The sequence below is a fragment of the Nannobrachium achirus genome (genome assembly GCF_963921795.1).
Source record: "Nannobrachium achirus genome assembly, chromosome: 8".
Lineage (NCBI taxonomy): Eukaryota > Metazoa > Chordata > Actinopteri > Myctophiformes > Myctophidae > Nannobrachium > Nannobrachium achirus.
The window spans coordinates 41,636,189-41,655,939 of record NC_137817.1 but is presented as its reverse complement, the minus strand read 5'-3'; the positions used below and the strand labels follow the sequence as shown (position 1 = coordinate 41,655,939).

The 19,751-nt window shown below is 40.4% G+C and overlaps 1 protein-coding gene across 1 annotated transcript in view; it reads right to left on the bottom strand.

Annotated features, from left to right (window-relative positions):
* Positions 1 to 13,646: 13,646 nt before the first annotated feature.
* The window catches only part of nyap2a (neuronal tyrosine-phosphorylated phosphoinositide-3-kinase adaptor 2a), a gene marked incomplete at both ends in the record, with an annotated part of 32,183 nt that continues 26,078 nt past the window's right edge, over positions 13,647 to 19,751 (bottom strand). The window contains one exon of the mRNA XM_080731886.1: positions 13,647 to 13,829. Coding sequence (XP_080588012.1) covers positions 13,647 to 13,829 — 183 coding nt within the window. The remainder of the gene's footprint in view (positions 13,830 to 19,751) is intronic.

Here is a 19,751-nt window from a genome sequence, read left to right as displayed (position 1 = left end):
TGTCACACTGTAGACAGACAGACAGACAGACAGACAGACAGACAGACAGACAGACAGACAGACATTTTATTACTCCAGAAATAAATGTGTTCTGTTCAACAGCTCCAGTTGCCATACATTCATACCATAGACTGTAGAAAACTTGGACTGACGTCACCCATTGGTTTCTACACAGTGTAAATGATGAATATTTAGCAGGTGTATGTTTTCCACCATCTTTCTACTTCCTGTCCTGAACTGGAAATGAAATCTCAATCCTATTGGTTGGTACAGAGCGGGGGGTGGGTTAATAAATGCTATTGGTTGGGAGCTTGTCAATCAAGCTAGCCACTCCCCTCCTACAGAATAGCCTACTTTATCATCAATTTTAAAATACATGGGACCATAATTTAACAAAACGCACATCACAGTGATTGAAAGAAGACTTTAAACTAGTGACTGGAAGCATAAAGTATTCATGACAATGTTTATTAAGGTAATACTATTAATTAATTTACATAACTTTATTTGTGAATTACTTTTCTCCATTGACTTGAATTAAAAATATTTTTCCCAAATATGGAGATGGCTGACATCATAGATGTCTGACATCATAGGCCACATGAGACTGACACAGTATGTCCATATATGGGCTTTCCAAGATATGGGCTTAATTGATGACATCAGTGAACTCCATATATGGGCTTTCAGGTTGGGATAACAATTTTATCCATTCAGAGACTAGTGTATAATTGTAGTCTTTGTAGGCAAATGTACTTTTCTTAAACAAATATCTCTGTTCCTTCTACATTCTCTCTTCGCTTTCCACATACATGTAGGGCTGTTCAGTCAACCTGTGGGTTGAGAACCCCAGAGAGGTACCCAAATGATTTTTGGGGGGTCCCCAAATGACAGTGAAGTCACAATTTAAGGACTTTTAAGACGTTTTTAAAACCTCAAGAAAGAAAGGAAAAACCATACCATACCATTACCGCATCAAAAGTAATCAACTAACTATATAAACTGGTCAAACATTGGCCAAATTGTAAAAAAAAGGGTGCATTCGGAAATGCACCTCAGTGTAGTGAGTGCAGTGGGCGGTGACGTTTAGAGACCAGTTAAGGGGCAGCTGTGTGCTTTTTCACTCTGAAGGAAAACCTCCTGAAAATAAAAGCAGCAGTTGTTAACGTAACATTGCTACAGTATTGAAAGGTAATTTAATTCATAACATTGGCCTTCCTGCTGTTTACACATTGATGCGTCTGTAACAATAAACCCCAAAATGACCTATCAAACCGCAAATGGTGCATTTTGCGATCATTTCCTCCATTGTTCAAAGCTGATAAGCGCTCGAGACATGGCCATGAAAAACCAATCAAAACACCGCACTGACACGCCACACCGCCAAACCCCATCTTCTGAGTAGAGTCGTTCAGTGCGTGGACTCAGCACACCCGGTGCGCGTTGAGTGCACATTTCCGAACTTACCCATAATATAAGAAAGGGGCAAACATTTTGAAAATAGTCGATCTATCCACAAGTTTCCAACATCCCATTGTGCATTGCGCAGAAATTGGACGGAGCTTCCGGCGCCGCAGCAGAGTGTGATCTAAAAGCTCACAACGGCTGCATCTGCGACGCAACGTGAGCTTGCATGTCTGCTGTTAACCGGAAGTGTGGTGCAGTGTGGTGCAAAACATTCTCCAGTAAATTCCTGCGGAAAGAGGTGAATACCCTGCTAGAAAAAAACAGCATAAAACCAGCATGACCAGCAAAACCATATGTTGTGTTTTGATGCTGGTATGCTGGTATGGTATGCTGGTATGATCACCATGGAAATGAGGCTGGTCTATGCTGTTTTTTCTAGCAAGCTCACAACACTCAAAAACATTGTATTGGGGACTCATATGTATGTATGCGATACACACAGAGTAGTATATCTATAGTAGGTGTGTCCTGTGATCTTTTGGCTATTAGTGTGCCCTGGCAGAAAAAAAGGTTGAGAAAACTGGTGTAAATTGCAATTATGTAAATATGTTGACAGCACCAACAATTGACAGCCCATGCATCCAAACCAAAAAGTACTATCTGATTGTATTAAACGACAACGTTAGACTTCTTCACATTCTTACTTCCATTCATCGTCGCTGCCATGACCATATGGAAAGCTTGAATATCCTCTTTCTATCTGCAAAGTGTTTCTTTGATAAAAATCAAGAAGCGCTCATGGGAAATCACAGTTTCTAAATGTCACATAATACAGGAGGCAGCGGGATGTTGTGTTATTGAAAGATCTGAACGTTTGTGTAGACGTACGTTGCAAATTGGCTAAACTGCTCAACACCAGGTTGAGGTGGATCCATAACTGTCATGATATGAAGCACGCTTCCAAATTTTTTAGTTCTCCATAACCATAAGCCTATCTTCTTCTTTTTTTTTCTACACAGAATGTTACTTTATCCAGGACCAGCAGCAAGTAATGAATTAAATACAGTTTTATGATTTACCTTGTTGTGAACTGTGAAGAATGATGTTGCAAAGAGTAAATGTCCTTCCCCCAAAAATATACTGTAGGTCTACATGTAGCTACTGTATGTAGGCTGGGATACTATAATGAGCCTTTTTGCCACCTATGAGCCTCTTTAACTGTTTATTATGTATTTGCCTCAGGATGAGCTGTGCGTCACCTCCTCCAACAAACACATCTCCCAACTAGAAACATTGCTCTTCCGAGCACAAGTCTCCGCCAGGTGAGGAATGTTGGTTGTGGGCGTGCATTGTTTGGTATTTGTATTGAGTCTTTCTTTCTTTCTTTCTTTCTTTCTTTCTTTCTTTCTTTTGTATTGAGTCTTTCTTTCTTTCTTTCTTTCTTTCTTTCTTTTTCTTTTTCTTTTTCTTTTTCAGCCTGAATCAGATCTGTGCCACATCCACATTGGAATCTGATTTGTTTAAATGAGTCATGTGACCGGGCCAACGGTGCCGGAGATTAGCTGGTAACAAACTTGGAGGACGGACGGACGCACGGACGGACGGACGCACGGATGCACAGACGGACAGGGGCGAAAACATACTCTCCCCCTGCCTTCGGCTGGTGGAGACAAAAATATCATGTGTACCGATTTGCGTGATATTTAGATAAAATGTGAAGGACTTCTCTCTATATAACATGCTATCTAAGTTACAGTTTATCATCATCATTTATTTAACTCACGACCATGATCACATGGTATGGAGCACAGATTATATACATAAACAGTATACAATACATAACAAACATAATATTCATACAGACTTGGCAGAAAAGCGGGCATGGCATACATTATTTGAACAAGGGCAAGGCATTCTTTAGGAAAGCTCTCAATTTACAAATAACTTTTTCCTTGTCGGCTTGTAGTAATCCACATAGATGGATGGATTATATAGTACTTTGGCAAGTATTTTTGTCTGAAATTCACAATAATAGGGTTCTTAAACTCAAACAATACATGGTAGGCCTACTCATCCCCGACTCTGTTGTCATGGCATAGGTTACAAAATCTCTGGCTTCTTTCCAACCCTTTATATCTGCCAGTAACCTTTGGGATTCTTGTGTTACCTAACTACAGATAGCCCTTCTATAATTAAGGTTTTCACACAGCAAGTATTTTTCTTGTTTAAATTCTTGTTTAAGCTCCACATAAATGTCACTTGATGTCATGCTGCCGCTAAGTTCACTTTTCCAGTTTTGCAAAAACTGATCTTTCAGCCTTTGTTCAACAGTTAGTTTCAGCCACAGCCAGTTAATGTTGCATTTCTGTGTCAGCCAGATATATGACAGACCACAGTCGTCCAGTATCCTCTTAACTTGAGAGACCCATGGTGACACATATACGCCTGTGACAAACAGGTTAAGCAAACAGTACGTTATTCTACTCAATTTACTCTCTTCGCCTTCAATCAACCTGGCCCAATATCCGATAAGTGTCATTTTAACTGAAATACAAATTGGGTATCTCCCCAACTCTCCATACACCATATTACTACAGGTAGTTGTTTTTACTTTTAGAATGTAAGTCTAAGATGTCATTTTTCAAATCTTTCAATTTTTTCAAACCCCAGGCCCAGACTTCACATGCATAGCCTACAGCATAACTGGTGAAGCCAATTTGTCGAATAGGTCTACTGCGACATTTACTGGTAGATTAAAAGTAGAATAAAAAATAATCCACCGGATGGAGACTCCATTTCTTCTAGTTATGTACTATTTGTTGACGCCATCACCGTGCCAACTCACTATACTGCCGCACAGGTCAGAGGACCAAAATGCATCGCATTAACAGAGCATTAGTCTCATTGAGTGTTATTCAGCTCTGCCACGTTGGAAGCGCTGTTTCGTAAAAACAACCTGGTCTTCAACCAGGAAAAGTGTCTCCGTCAGGTGGATTATTTTTCATTTCGCCCTAGAAATGTATTTTAAGCGTGTGGTGGGGGCTGGGGGGCCCAGACTGCGTCCACTAAGTAGAGTAAGCTTTCAACTGTCCACTGATACCTTTGGTTTGGTGAGGGGCGAAACAGTTTTTGTTATTTTCGGACCAGACGGAGGTGTTTTCAGGTTTTGCCAAGGGATACGGAGGTAGAGGAACATGGCATTAGGGAGAACTCCACTAACGCTATGGACCAGAGCGAGGTCAGTGGTAGAGTAGTTTTTTCTAAATCCTGCCTGATTTTCCCTCAGGATAGAGCTATTCTCACAGAAATTAATCAACCTTGTATTTAATATATTTGTAAACAGTTTACCCAAACAACTCAGAAGCGTGATCCCTCTATAATTATTACAGTCATCAATATTTCTTTTTTTCTCAAAGATTGGTACAATCAGACCAAGTGTCCAATCTTCAGGGAAGCCTTTACTTTTCATAAGCCTGCAAGATTGTCAAGGCTAGGGAAAGTGCTACGCTTGTTCAACAACTCTTATGAACCTGTAGTGTAGTCTGCAGTATGTACATTTTATTTGTATGGCACTTCTTACTGAGAGAACTCACAAAGTGCTACAACAGAAATAAAGACTGCTTCCATACCTTTTTGTTTTTGGGAGTTATGGGTTAAAAATCTTGCTCAGGGACACATCAAACCTTAATCTTCTCTCAGGTGGACGCACTAGCCATTCAACTAACATTTAAGACATTCCACAAAATTAATGTTTGTTTAAACTGTAGCGTTTTTAAGTGGTTCTTGGAAAATGTCCAGGTATTTCCAGGTATTCCAAGTACACTGAATGCTCTTTCACAGGTATTGAAACTAGATGACAGGGGCATTTCTGCCTAATAGACCCCATGGACAATCAGTTGGGATCAATATAACTTAAAGGGATATTTCACTTTCAAAAAACCATTTGGTCATTTTATCATCTAATCAGGCTTTTATGAACACCCTGAACAATCTTTAATTTGCTTGATTCAATATTTAGATTTTTAAATGTAATGTAATGTAAATGTTACCAGGCCCTCCTCCTCCTGGGTCCCTCCCCATACACACCCATTGTAACTTCAAACTCCATTCTAACCATGATAGATTAGTTAAAAACACCCATTATTTTTGGTGGCTCATACTATTGTCCTAATACGTGAGCAGGTCATGTTTTTTCATTTATTTTTTAATAATTCTTTGGGAAATGAAAACAAAAAGAAATACAATACAAACCGGAAAAAATAATGGGTGTTTTTAATGAATCTATCATATTTCAAATATAGTTTGAAGTTACAATGGATATGTATGGGGAGGCGTCCTGCTGGAGGAGGACTGATGGCATTAACATCAAATATCTAAATACTGAATCAAGCAAATTAGAAACTGTTCAGCCTGATTAGATGATAAAATGACCAAAAGTGGAATATCCCTTTAAGTAGGAAAAATAGTCTAGATGTTATTCAGTGCGGAGTTGTCCTTGTTTAAATGAGTGAACGATTAAGCACCTAACATGGCCTATAACAGGCATGTGCACACAGAGACATCAAAGGGGGCTTGAGCCCCTGCCCTTTTACCCTGCTGTAAAAAAGTGCCCTCTCCAGACCATGAATCCATGCTTTTACTATGGAGAAAGAAATGCAAAAGCCCCCCTTTCCATGTCCTACAGCATTGACTTGTCTTTTCAGAACTCTCCTGAACTTGAATGCATTTTCTGTTGTGTAGTGTGTCCTACTGTACATGTTTGTTGTTTCTAGCATTAACATTTGTGATATTGTGAGATTAAGACTACCACCATAGAGGGCCATGACTGAATTTGGATTGGAATGTTCAAGATTAAGAGAGAGTAGCCTTAACAATGTAGTTTTATAGCCATACTAGACAGTATGTACAGTATGTACAGTAGGCCTAGTCCAAGCTCACGTGTGGATCTGCAGCTATTTGTGAGAAAATTTCACCAAAAGAGTGTGAAGCTTGTCTCAAAACTGAATGTGTGTGTTGGTGTACTCACAAAGGCAGCAGCAGATTCAACAATTCACATGCAGAATTGATGATTTACTAATTATATTTTAGGATAAATGCATCTGCAAGTATAAATGATTTCTTACAAATTGCAAATGATATTTATAAATAGTCATATATTTGTATAAATCGTAGCACATGTATTTTAATGCCAACTTACAAGTTACAAGTAATTTCGCGGATAGGAAAATACATTTGTAAATCATTGAAACACATTAGTAAATCATGGACTATTTGTGGATGATAGTATTGGATTCACAAATAATTTTGAGACAAAGCTCTCCCCTTACAAAACATACTCTCTCGCCATGCCTTCGGCCTGGTGGAGAGAAAACATTGCACCTGACTACAGCTGCAACATTGACAATGAATATATAACACCAAGCCTGGGGGCCGCAATCACCATAAGACCTCCAAACTAAAGGTTTGCTCACTTCCGATCAAAGTTAGGAGCCTTTGCATCAAACTAGTTGTGACCTTCCATTCCTTCAAATTCTGTCATGCCTTTCGGTATCTAATCACTTATCATGGACAGTATCTGTTTTGACTCTCACCTTAATGTGTCCATTGTTCCATTTACATACCATACATTACACCAGGCTATATGCATAAGACTTGTCATCAAGATAAAATACCTGTTCACCATAATGGAAAACACAAGTAAGCTTCCTTGAGGAAAAAAAAAAAAAAAAAAAAACTTTTATAGTTAGTATAAAACATGATCTCTTCCTGTCCCCAAATAAATAATACTGTCCTCTGAGAATAATACAACTACTTCAAAATGTGACTTAATTCAACCATATGACCTAATATGCTTAATATGCTCCCACTCACCTTTGCAGCCATGTGGCACCGTTTTGCTCTGGTAAACTGTGATGGGATCTTGTGATGAATCAATTATTGAAATCCCAAACACAGGACACCACAGCCTAAACAGCATTCTGTCATGACTTTCGGTTTCTAATCACTTATCATGGACAGTATCTGTTTTGACTCTCACCTTAATGTGTCCATTGTTCCATTTACATACACTTACATTACACCAGGCTATATGCATAAGACTTTGTCATCAATATGAAATACCTGTTCACCATAAGGGAAAACACAAGCTTCCTTTAGAAACAAAAACATGTTTTAGTTGGTATAAAACATCATCTCCTCCTGTCCCCACATAACACTGTCCTCTGAAAATTATTCAACTTACTTAAAAATGTGACTACCATATTCAACCATATGACCTCCCACTCACCTTTGCAGCCATGTGGCACCGTTTTTCAATCTCAGGTAACCTGTGATGTGATCTTGTGACGACTCAACACAGGACACCATAGCCTACAGAGACAGCCTAAGCAGCAGTCATAGCAAACTAGACAGAATGTTACTTTATCCAGGACCAGCAGCAAGCAAGTCATTAATTAAAGTTTTATTACCTTGGCGTGAACTGTGAGGAATCATTAACTGTTTATTTTGCCTCGGGGCGAGCTGTGCGTCACCTCCTCCAACAAACACATCTCCCAACTAGAAAAATGCTAATCCGAGACCAGGTCAGGTTGATTATTGTGGGCCACTAATGTTCAGAATTCACCAATCAGGATGGAATATGAAAAATCTAACAGATCAGTCTTGATCACTTGACTATTAGAGATAATGTGTACAGATTTGCGTGATGTGTGAACACAATTTGTAGGAGTACAGTAAGTAAAAATCTGCCTCCTGGTGGTGGTATAGACGAGTTTCTGGTCCACGTCACGTTTGATTCGGTACCAAAATTAGCCAACCAGCGCTCCCCAAAACCAGCGCTCCCCAAAACAACAGGTTTGGGGATTGGACGGAATTGATTACATGATACAGTCACCTGTGCATTTAGTCTCAATGTTTGTAAACAAGAAACCCGTCTATAATAGGGCAATGTTAAAAGGGTGGCATTTGTTTCTCAACGTAGAGCAAATGTGCATGCAAAGTTTCACAGCAATTGGACGCTGTGTTCATGATTTGCGGCATTTTGTTCAAAACGGGACACTCTTTAGATGTGCCACAACTTTAATTAGATGTCAATCTTAGTCAATCAGGATGGAATATGAAAAATCAAACAGATCCAGGGAGTGTGGGTGCACAGTTTCACTGCAAACGGGCTCACAGTGCTGTTCAGACAAACACACAGACACTCAAAAAGAGAAGAACTTTCCCTCCCCAAACAGACCCTGTTTTGTGAATTGGCTCATGGGCTCTATAGGACTGCTGAAAGACCAATTTAAACAGCTACTCAAAGAGAGCAGGATTCCTGTGGACAACTGGGAGGCCCTGGGCTGGCAGCAGACTGCTCATCCTGGCGCAGCACAATTGCCATGGTGTTGCAGAAACTTGAGACTGATCGGGCACAAGCAGCGGAAGCGAAGCTTCAACAAAGACACCAACGTCTTATGTTACCCCGTCTCCAACACTTCCGTGTCCAGACTGTCTACTCACATCTTGGATTCCACAGTCACCAGCAGGCAGACCGCCAGAAGGAGTTCAGCTAGCTCAAAAGGAGAGCAAATGCCCTCTGAAAATAATAACCATGACGGTATAATAATGCTCCCACTCACCTTTGCAGCCAAGTGGCATCATTTTGCTTATGTAACGTACTACTAACGTGTGATGTGATCCTGCTCCATGCCACATTTCATGTCTGTCTCAGGACTGCCACCTGCCTCAGAATAGGTAACCACCTCTTGGAGAGAGGATTACATTTATTGCACTGAGGATTACCTTTATCCCCCCAATCAAAGCAGTCTGGACACGGCCCTCAGTCTTGCTCCTGAAGACACTTTGACACTAACCTAGGAGGAGCCAGGTATTGAACTGTTTCCTAATCAGCCACTCCTGTGCCTCTACTGTCCCTAATATCAATGCATATTGGCATAAGAAGTGACTTTGACTTAAAGGGCCACTTCACCTCTGGGACAACCAGATCTTATTTTATTGTTGTTTGGGACAAGATCAACACAATCGCATCACTCGTACATGCTGAAATACTAAAATATCTAAAAAAACAGATTGAACACAAAAAATAACTCAGGATTGTGTTGATTGTGTCCCAAACGACAATAAAATAAGATCGGGTTGTCCCAGAGGTGAAGTGGCCCTTTAAATAGCAGAGTAAAATATCACCATATTGTTTTATATGGGCACAGGGAAGGAGATTATAAAGAGGAATCATGTCATGTTCAGAAAAAGTTGACTTTGTGTTGAGGCAAAAACATGAAATGTTCAAGTTATTATTCCAAACCAAAGGACAGTATAGATTTCTTGCCTCTTCTTCTTCACCAGCAGAAGGAGCTGCATCTCTATAAATGGAATGGCAAGACATACTGTGGAAAAAAGGAACACTCTTCCATTCTCCTCTCCTAATTTCCTGAGATTACCTATGTAAAAAGGAAACGGAGTAGACCAGTGATTTGCCTTGCCTGGGTAGAAGGCCAAATATGTAATATTTTCTTCATGAATATTTTGAGGTTTTGTGTTAATTATTGTAAAATTCCATGATGTTATACAAATGATTTAGATGTCTTATAGATCAACAAAAATGTTCTTCATAAATTTCCAAGAAATCGCTGTTTAAACAAAATCAACTGCTGAGACATTTATAGCTTCAAATATTCTGTCACATTCTGTAGTGAATTTGATCAATTGTTTTCTTTCCCTAATTAAAGATCATTGGTCAACCTTAATTTGCACGCAAATTAAACCCATTCCTAACAAAAGAGCCAGAGAACACAATTAAATGCAAAAACATATTTATTTCTGTCATCATACTCCATAAAGTGTCAAGACACATAACTGTACTCTTTTTTTTTGTTTTGCTCCTGACACTTCAAAAATAAAATAAATTATATATATATATATACACATACATAATTGTACTCTTTTTTTGCTCCTGACACTTCAAAATAAAATTATATATATATATATATATATATATATATATATATATATATATATATATATATATATATATATATATATATCAAATACTCAGTGCAATATTGACAAAACACCACTGTTTTGTCTTCTCCCACGGTGCAAACATACAGGATTCACCAAATAGTAGGTTTATATATATACATACTTATATATGCTGGCAGAAGAGAGAACAAGACAGTCTGTGTGTCCTGTCATGTAAGACATGAGGCACAGGTTCGAGTCCCACTGTTACACAGCATATATAACATTGTTACATCACTTCTTCTGTGTCCATGCAGGGATTGCTACATTACTTCCTTTTGAAAAAGGGGGAATTCTTGGGTGCGCTCCTTTAAGGACACGCGGTACCCTCCCAATAGGCTATATGCACTGCAGCCATTTTGGAGAGAAGTTGGGTCTCTTCTCACTGCCTTCACATGTGTTACTGAGAATACTAAAGGGGGCACAGTTGGTAGCGCTGTCGCCTCACAGCTAGAAGGTCCTGGGTTCGATTCCCGCTGGGGGACGCTGTGGGTGCTGGGGGCGTGTTCTCTCCTCCGCGTCATCAGTGCCTTTGGCGAAAGGGCCGTTCTGTGTGGAGTTTGCATGTTCTCCCCATGTCTCCTAGGGTAGATACCCTCACAAAAACATGCAGTAATCCTGGTCTCTATAATAATGCCTGATGGAGGGGAAAGGAACTGGTTGGAATAACGTGTTCCTTCCACGCGCTACGTCCAAACCGGGGAAATCCCCCCCTGTCAGGTGAAAAGAATCAACTTGGACTACTCATGCATAGAAGGTCAGTCCGTTGTCTCCCCAGGCGCGGCAGAGGGAGAGCAGAGCCCAGGATTGCCACTGGGTGAAAAAAAAATCATTAGAAAAACCGTGGGATACAAATGATATATTAAAAAGAAGGCTCTGTTCCATTCTGGTCAAACAGAGTCATAGTGCTGATATTGTGCATGTTGGCTCACTGGAAACCCTCTGCTACACCAGTGTGTCTCAAAGTGTGGTCCAGGGACCCTCATGGTTCCTTGGGGGTTCCAAAGGACCCCATAAAAGGTGTGTAACTCTGACACAAATGGGTTAGGGTTAAATGTTTGTACATTTGTACACTCTCAGAGTTATGGGGGTCCTTGAAATAAAAGGTTTGAGAACCACTGTGCTACATGAAATGGAACAGAGCCTTGGTTGGTATCATTAGCAACACCTTCGAAGGAAGTGAGAAGAGACCCAATGTATCTCCAATATGGCTGCTGTGCATATTGTCTATCACATGACAGAAAAAAAGGCTGAGTGTGTTGCAATAATCAAGCTTATAAAGTGTCCATAGCAGTGACAAAACAAACACGCCCTTGTTTAGCTGTTTGATTGAGTGCAACTTGAATGATATGTCCAAAGTGAGCACTTTTTGCTGACATCAGGGCTTTGGGTTTGACTATTATGTGTGTCTCTGGGTTTATGTTTCCACTCAGCTCCCGCTGGCTTGAAACTGTGGGTCGCTAGAGGCATTATTTAATAAAATGTGTTCTAATTCACAATAGCATTCTCTGATGGCCGTCAGGCAGTGCCACCTCACCCCACTCACCTCTTTGGATTTGATATATACTTTATACGTTTATGTTTGCATTTTAATTTTACATGTTGGATGACTGTTATAAATACCATCATGTTATTTCTGTTTCATACCTTCCCTTCATAGCCTGGGCCTGTATACATTGTAAATGGCAGACTCCCTTCCTGAAGACAGATCATTGTGACTGCTTCATCAGTGTAACCCGAAGGAGTAAGGATTAACTCTGACACGTTAGTTTCATGGCAATAAATGATATTCACTGCGGGGAGTTTGATACTGTATGCATGCTATTTTCTGACTTGGTAATTGATGAGTATGAGAGTCAGAAGAATAAGACGTGACATTTTCGAAGATGACACTTTTGACTCCACCATATTGAGTCACAGTGAATCCTGGTCTCCAAGGCAACCATTTACTGTCACAAAGTGGGATTGCTTCACTTCCAGTCTGACATCAAATTGATTCTCTGCCCATTCAAATGGATTCATCAAGAAATACTAGTGGCACAGCATCCACTGCTGTGACCGCTCCCTGGCTTTCCTGACCCCCTATATGTGAATCCTATCCAACCCTGGGGGTCTGATGTTTCACACAACTCAATTTGTTTGGGATTCTTTATTCTTTTTACAAAAAAGCAAACTAAATGAGCTGTGATCTAGTAGCCTAGATCACAGCAGACCCCCATGGTTTCTATTATGCAGAGATGGGCACAGAACACAAAAAAGTTTTTAAAACTAAATCAAAATACTTGGTCAGTACTTGGTCTAATACTGACCAGGATACTGTCACCACTATACTATCCTGGTGACTGTATCCTGGTAAGTATTTCACATACTATTTTTAATTTAACTTTTTTGTATTTTGGGCCCATCTCTGGATATAGGTCATACTGAAGTTACTGGTCATTTTGAAGCTAGCCTGAGATGGTCAATGTCATCAGGTCCACTCAGGTAAATATCATCAGGTCCAACTCAGAATGATTAATTTCAGCTTCAAACATTCAAGACTGCATTTGTCGAAGTTGTGGCATAATGCCATGTACCCACGCGACAAAGTATAACTCCAGGTTAGTAATTGTCTCTAAGATTTGGTGGTAGGTGGTTGTAGATACTATGCTGCCATCTTGCTGTTTTTTCATATATAATTTGGGCTGTTGGTATTATGGGCTGTTATGCATTGTGATATATTATTTGGGCTGTTTGGGCTTCAGTTTGTTTAAGAATCTATTTTGTCAGAGCAGTGCATGTTGCCACTCAAAAACAAACTAATTCCCCTTTTAAAATAGTGCTTCCCTTTTCACAATAAGTTAAAATGTATCTTTTCATTTGTTTTCGTTTTTTTGTTTTGTTTTATATAAAAATGATGGCATCTCAAAGACGTGTCTCCACACACTCGACAGATGGATATCATGGCAACATGATTCAGATAGAAAAATATACAAATGAAATAAAAACAGTAGAAACACAAGAGAAACACAACAGAAGCCTGCACCAAATCCGGGAGATTGGATTGAGATTTGGCTACAAGTAGTATGGCCACACCCCCCACCTTTGACGCTCTTCAACAGCAATCACTGGGTGTGTTTGTGCATTAGTGTGTGTGTGTGTGTGTGAGGAGAGAGAGAGAGAGAGAGAGAGAGAGAGAGAGAGAGAGAGAGAGAGAGAGAGAGAGAGAGAGAGAGAGACTATATAGCTGTATCCCAGCAGACAGTTTGGCCGCCGTACGGGGGAGGTTGCTTGTTCTTCCAGCTGGGCAGGGTGGGCATGCTGTCCTGTTTGATCAGGTTCTTATCTTTTATCTCTTTACACAAAACTCTCTTCTTTTCAATCATCCGAAGCATTGTTGCATCTCCACACGCCCAGGACATCTGAGGAGTCAGATATAGGAAAACACACTTTCAATTCAATTCAGTTTTAATGATAATGATTTTGTTGCAGTTTGTACCCTGATCTGTTCACACAAACACACACGCACGCACGCATGCTGATAGGTGCTGAATTAGAGGCCCCAGAACCCACCTCTTCACTATGCTTTCACAACTATGACTCACCCGCTTTCATTTATTGTTTTATTTTCATTTTCTACATTCTGTTTATTTCTCGTTTTTACCATGTAAAGTGACTTTGAATATTTGGGAAAGTGCTTTATAAATCAGAAGCATTATTAGTATTATTATTATTATTGGAATTAGTTTAGAAAATGTCTTAATTGTTAAGTACCAATTATATTTATTGATGTTATATGCGTTATACACTCAGACAAAGTGCAGATGGCTAGGGTCAGACTCTAAGTCTGTCTGTCTGTCTATTAAATCCCAGGTTGGATTTCCCAGAAAAAAAGCCTGGTCAATTTTGAAGTGACACATGCAAGTGCATAAAAGTGCATGAAATGACAGTAGACTGGTGTCAAGCTTTCTATAAAAGTTAGAATTTCTGTTTGTTGTCGGGACAGCTATCCACAGTTTACCAAACAACTGGAACCTTGAGAAAGTTGCTATATTTGAGCCACTAATATGCTCTTCTTTTCAAGCCCTTTCAAGATTGAAGGTGCATTTCATCCAGCCTGCTTACTTACAGCTTGAAGACGGCATCCAGTGCATGTGGGAGGATTTGTTTCCTCCTGGGCCTCCCTGCTGTCACATGTCATACCTTGGCCTCGGCGCCCGGACATTGATACCACCCTACAAGGCCTGGGTCCTTAAATTTGTAGCTGTGGACAAGTCGGCCCCATCCCGCTCCCTGCCAGCTCTTAAGGACAACCTTTGGCCCAGCCTTAGTTGGAACAAAGCCCAACGCGCAAAGCCTCTTCCGCCCCCGGATGCTGGTCAAAGCCTAGCCCTGTACATACTACACAGTGCCCCCTACAGATTATGGTCAATGGTAATATATATTGAAGATATCTGTAGAGGGCACTGTGGCGTAAACAAAATAATTTCCGTCTGGCGGACAATTTTTTTTTTCTGCTCAAAAAGTGTATTTTACAGAGAAGGTGGAGTGCTGAGAGGCTTCCCACCCGGTAGACTTTCAACAACGCCAAACCGCTTATGTTTACAGTAGATGAGTAGCTAACTAAAGTCAAGCCCTCGCAGTGCAGTGTCATTCCTTGTCCAGTGTCTGAGCCGACTGACTTCCTGGCAGGGCGCTAACGCTCTGGACCAGGGCCTGTCAAAGCCATAAAGACCTTTGCCAGCTGCTGTGGAGCAGCCACTGGAGACTCGTCTCTCTGATAATGGCCAGGGTCGGTCCACGTGCACTGGACGGCCTCTACTCTACTCATAGGCGGGTGCCAATGGCAGACCATCCATGGTCTGCCATGTAGCAGTGACCAGAGGCCAGACATTCTGCTACCAAAGTTGCCCGAGGCAATCACAAGCTCTCCAACGTGTCAAATCTAAAAGAGGACTCATAGACACTTTTCCTGCACTACTCAACATGACGTATTATTTACCATTCTCTGATTTGTTGCAACAGCAATCTGCTCACATTCTGCACCAAACCAAATCTCCTTTTCTTTAGCATTCCTTTCCTCAGCAAAATACTTGAAACATTTTTTCTACAAACAATTACAAGGTTACCCTATGTAGCTATCACTTCATTATTTGTGATTGTTTTAGAGCTAAACACTGAGAAACCCAGTGTGTGTGTGTGTGTGTGTGTGTGTGTGTGTGTGTGTGTGTGTGTGTGTGTGTGTGTGTGCGCGTGTGCGTGTGCGTGTGCATGTGCGTGTGTGTGTCTGTGCTTTGAGTTTGTTGCTCTCTGGTGGCCATTTCTGGTCATTATCAATCTTGTGTTCTAGGCTAGGCCCTAGGGTACAGCAGGTGTGTGTTGTGCTTATCCTGCCGTTTCGTTAGCTACAGCACCTGCTGAGTGTCTCCTTTTCAGTTTCATTGTCTTTATTGCATCAGTGTCTGTGTATTTCAACCCAATTTCCAGTCATGTCCTCCCCTGCTTAGTCTTTGATGTTCACTTGTTTTTCACTCTAAGACCTATGCCTTGTTTCCTATGTTTTGTGTTTTGGTACGCAACTTTTCCGCTACTCTGCTTTGTTGAATTACTCGTGTTGGATTTATTTTGTGGTATAATTTCCCTGGCTAATGCACCTTGCCATCTGTTTTTTTCTTTTTCTTTCTTTTTTTCTTTTTTTTACCATCTGCTTCACGTTGGTTTTAATTATTGTCCCTTTTATTCACAATTATTTTCTGAACATTTGGATTACTGTGATTTTTTGTTTGAATGACAAGGTTTTGGATTATTGTGAGCTTTTCGGAAATACTATCTTTTGGCCTTTTGCATTATTGTGACTTTGGCCTAGTATTATTCAATGTTTTTAATTTAGAGTAGGCCTACCCATTCTACCCAATCAGCTTTTACCTATTGTGTCTTCCCAATGTAGTCATTATGTCAGATCCGATGTATTTCCAGCAAAAAGGGGGTTTATTTTCAGAGCAAATTGCCCCACTATATTAAGACATTTTCATTATATATTTTTATTCTGTTTAGTAGGTTCTATAATTGCAATATCACTCTCTGTCATTATTGGCACTTCGGTGATGCTTACGGAACTCAGCGCAGGGCCTCGTTCGACATCAAATGGTGTCAAATTTGCTATACAAATAAAACGTACTTGTGTTCAGCAGGAGAACATTAATATCCCATTGATCTGCTGTCTTCAGATGTTATGGTAAAGAGGTGTGAGGAGCCGAGGCCATGGAAAGCTTTGACGAGCTTTGGATATGAGTGCTTATACTGAGCGGGAGCATATGATAACCACAATTTCCAAACCTAAGGCTATCAACATTTCAAATACATTAGAATTGTAGCGCTGCAAAGATTTGCCTTTGAGATGAACAACAAATAAACAACTCAAAATTGTCTCTTGTGGGAATTGTACTGGATATTGGTTCAATACAATGCAACTAAATTATGACTTCTTGTACAGACCCTTTATATGAAAGTAATGTTCACTTTTCGAGGGCTTGGCGCAAAAAGGGCGTAAGTGACATTCTCAAATATTGATGCCACCTACCGGCTATTTCCACTCCCATCAAAGTAAGGACCTTAGTTTCCCCACACACAGACACTGACACAGGTGAGGATGATAGTGTGTAACATACAGTAACAGAGAAACATGCACTACATATGTCACATTTAATTGAAGGCTGCACCAAAATGCTTTAGCTGGAATTCTGAGCCAATCTTGTTGCAACGGAAGGTCACAGATTAGTATGTGAAAAGGCACATATAATGTCTCAGTCTGTCTGGCTGGACTTGTACACCTTTTTTACGATCTATGGGTTTTCCGCTCTGATATCACGCTCTGACATCACTGTGATGTCTGGGGAACAACTCTAACAGAATGGGTTTGCCGCTCTGACGTCACGCTCTGACATCACTGTGATGTCAGGGGAACCACACTAACAGAATCCCTTTTATGCCCATATATGGAGTTCCCTGATGTCATCAATATTAAGCCCATATCTAACAGGACATCATATGGGAATGCCCTTATATGGAGGCCACATCTGCCACATACCACACTAAGAATCCATATATGGCCAAGACAGATGGGCAAGACAGCCCATATCTGTGTGGCTGGTGCTACAGACAGGGAACTCCATGTATGGGCATAAAAGGGATTGTATGTCTCCATGTATGGGCATAAAAGGGTTCCTATGTATGATGTCACATGTCATAGATGTCATAGGACTTTCACATAACGAATAACTGAGTAAGTTAGTTTGGGCTCTCAGGGCATATCTCCATATACAGTACATGGATCTCCTTATATGGGTACGGGTTCTCCATATATGGGTAACAGGTCCGATATACATTATTATTATTTTTTTTTTTTTATCCCACGATTTTTGTAACCCATTTTTTCACCCTGTGCCAATTGCCTAAGCTGTAATCCTGGGCTCTGCTCTCCCTCTGCCAACCTGGGGAGGGCCCCGAACTGAGCTCATGCTTCCTTCAGTGCATGAGGAGTGAGCAGGCCGCTTCTTGTCACCTGACAGGGGGAGCTTCTCCGGTTGGACGTAGCGCGTGGAAGGAACACGTTATTCCAACCAGTTCTATTCCCCTCCATCAGGCGCCCCGGCTGGCCAGGGGGAGGCATTATAGAGACCAGGATTACTGCATGTTTTTGTGAGGGTATCTACCCTAGGAGACACGGGGAGAACATGCAAACTCCACACAGAAAGGCCCTTTATACATTACTGGCCAGATGGCCAAGACATGGCGGGACGAAGTCGCTTGTCGCCCTGAGGCGTCTTACTAGTATAGGTTATTTTGTAGTGCCACTATTTCCATCTCATGGTTTTCATTGTTAAGCACCCATGTGAGAGGGAGGGGCGAATTGATTGTTTCTTTTTGAGACTACAACCCATAAAGTGTACATCGGTTTGTGTGTAAACTGTACAGGAACAAGGCTTAGAGCTTAGAATTGAATGCAGACTAAGACACACACACACACACACACACACACGCACGCACACACACACACACACACACACACACACACACACACACACACACACACACACACACACACACACACACACACACACACACACACACACACACTCTCACACACACACACACACACACACACACACACACACACACACACACACACACACACACACACTGTATATGTGTACACATACATACATACGCACGCACGCACACACGCACACACACACCTTTATCACACATAATGATTTACACACATAATTATACACATCAAACAGAACCCATTGTTTTTATTTTACATTTTACATGAGAAAGGAATTTTGAAGATTTACAGAACAAAGACATCCACATTAAAGGAATTATTTACCATCTTTAAATATACAATTATCATTTATCTATTATATTTATTTCATAATTTTATCCATTAGTTGTGTTCCATGAACACTGTTAAATGATTTTTAGCCACCACTCAAGCTGTCTGAGATATAAGGTTAGAGTGTGAAGTATCAAGTATGTTAGTAAAGAGTTAGTGTACATATTATAAATGTAACAATAAAAAACATACTTCTGTGACTCGTATCCGTTTTCTTTAAGGGATTTGTGAAGCAGTATAAATGGAGCTCCTCATACAATATCTAAATCTGTTCAATACGTTTTCAAGGTTGAAGACGACACAAGTCAGCTTTGTATTGATGTACAACATTGAACATGTTGTACTTGGACATAGGGTTTTGCAGTCTTGTGTAAAAAGGCCTTTCCTGTTGAAGCCTTGTTCAATTATAAGCAAGTGTCCCTGGTATACAGTTCAATCTAACTGTACTTGGACCCAGCTTGCCTAATCTGGGGGAACATTTTGCCATAAATAGCAGATCTAGATGCTCATGTGAGCTTTTTGGCAAAGAGATTTGGCTGTCAAATCTGGTCTAGTCTAGAGACCTGAAGTGTTAATACAATTCTGTTGCTGCTGGTTGTGTGACTTCATTCTGGTGACTAAAACTGTCCATATAGGACACAAATATAGTGAATTTAGACACGTATTATACTGTTGAATAAGTAAAACGTATTATTAGAGAAGGAGATATAAATGTAATTAAAGCATCACAAAGTTAGTGGAAGCTCAATGGTTTCCTACAAAAGGTTGTCTATTAAATGTTAATAAGGTCTATGGTTAACATTAGTTTTAATGAGTTAGGGTTAGGTGAATTTCTGAGCTTAAGTTAAGTTGTATTAAGGGTGAGAGTTAATTAGATGTGTTAGGGTGGGTTGTAAATATTTAGGGTTAGGGTTAGTTTGATGCATGTATAAGAGGTCTTTCATTC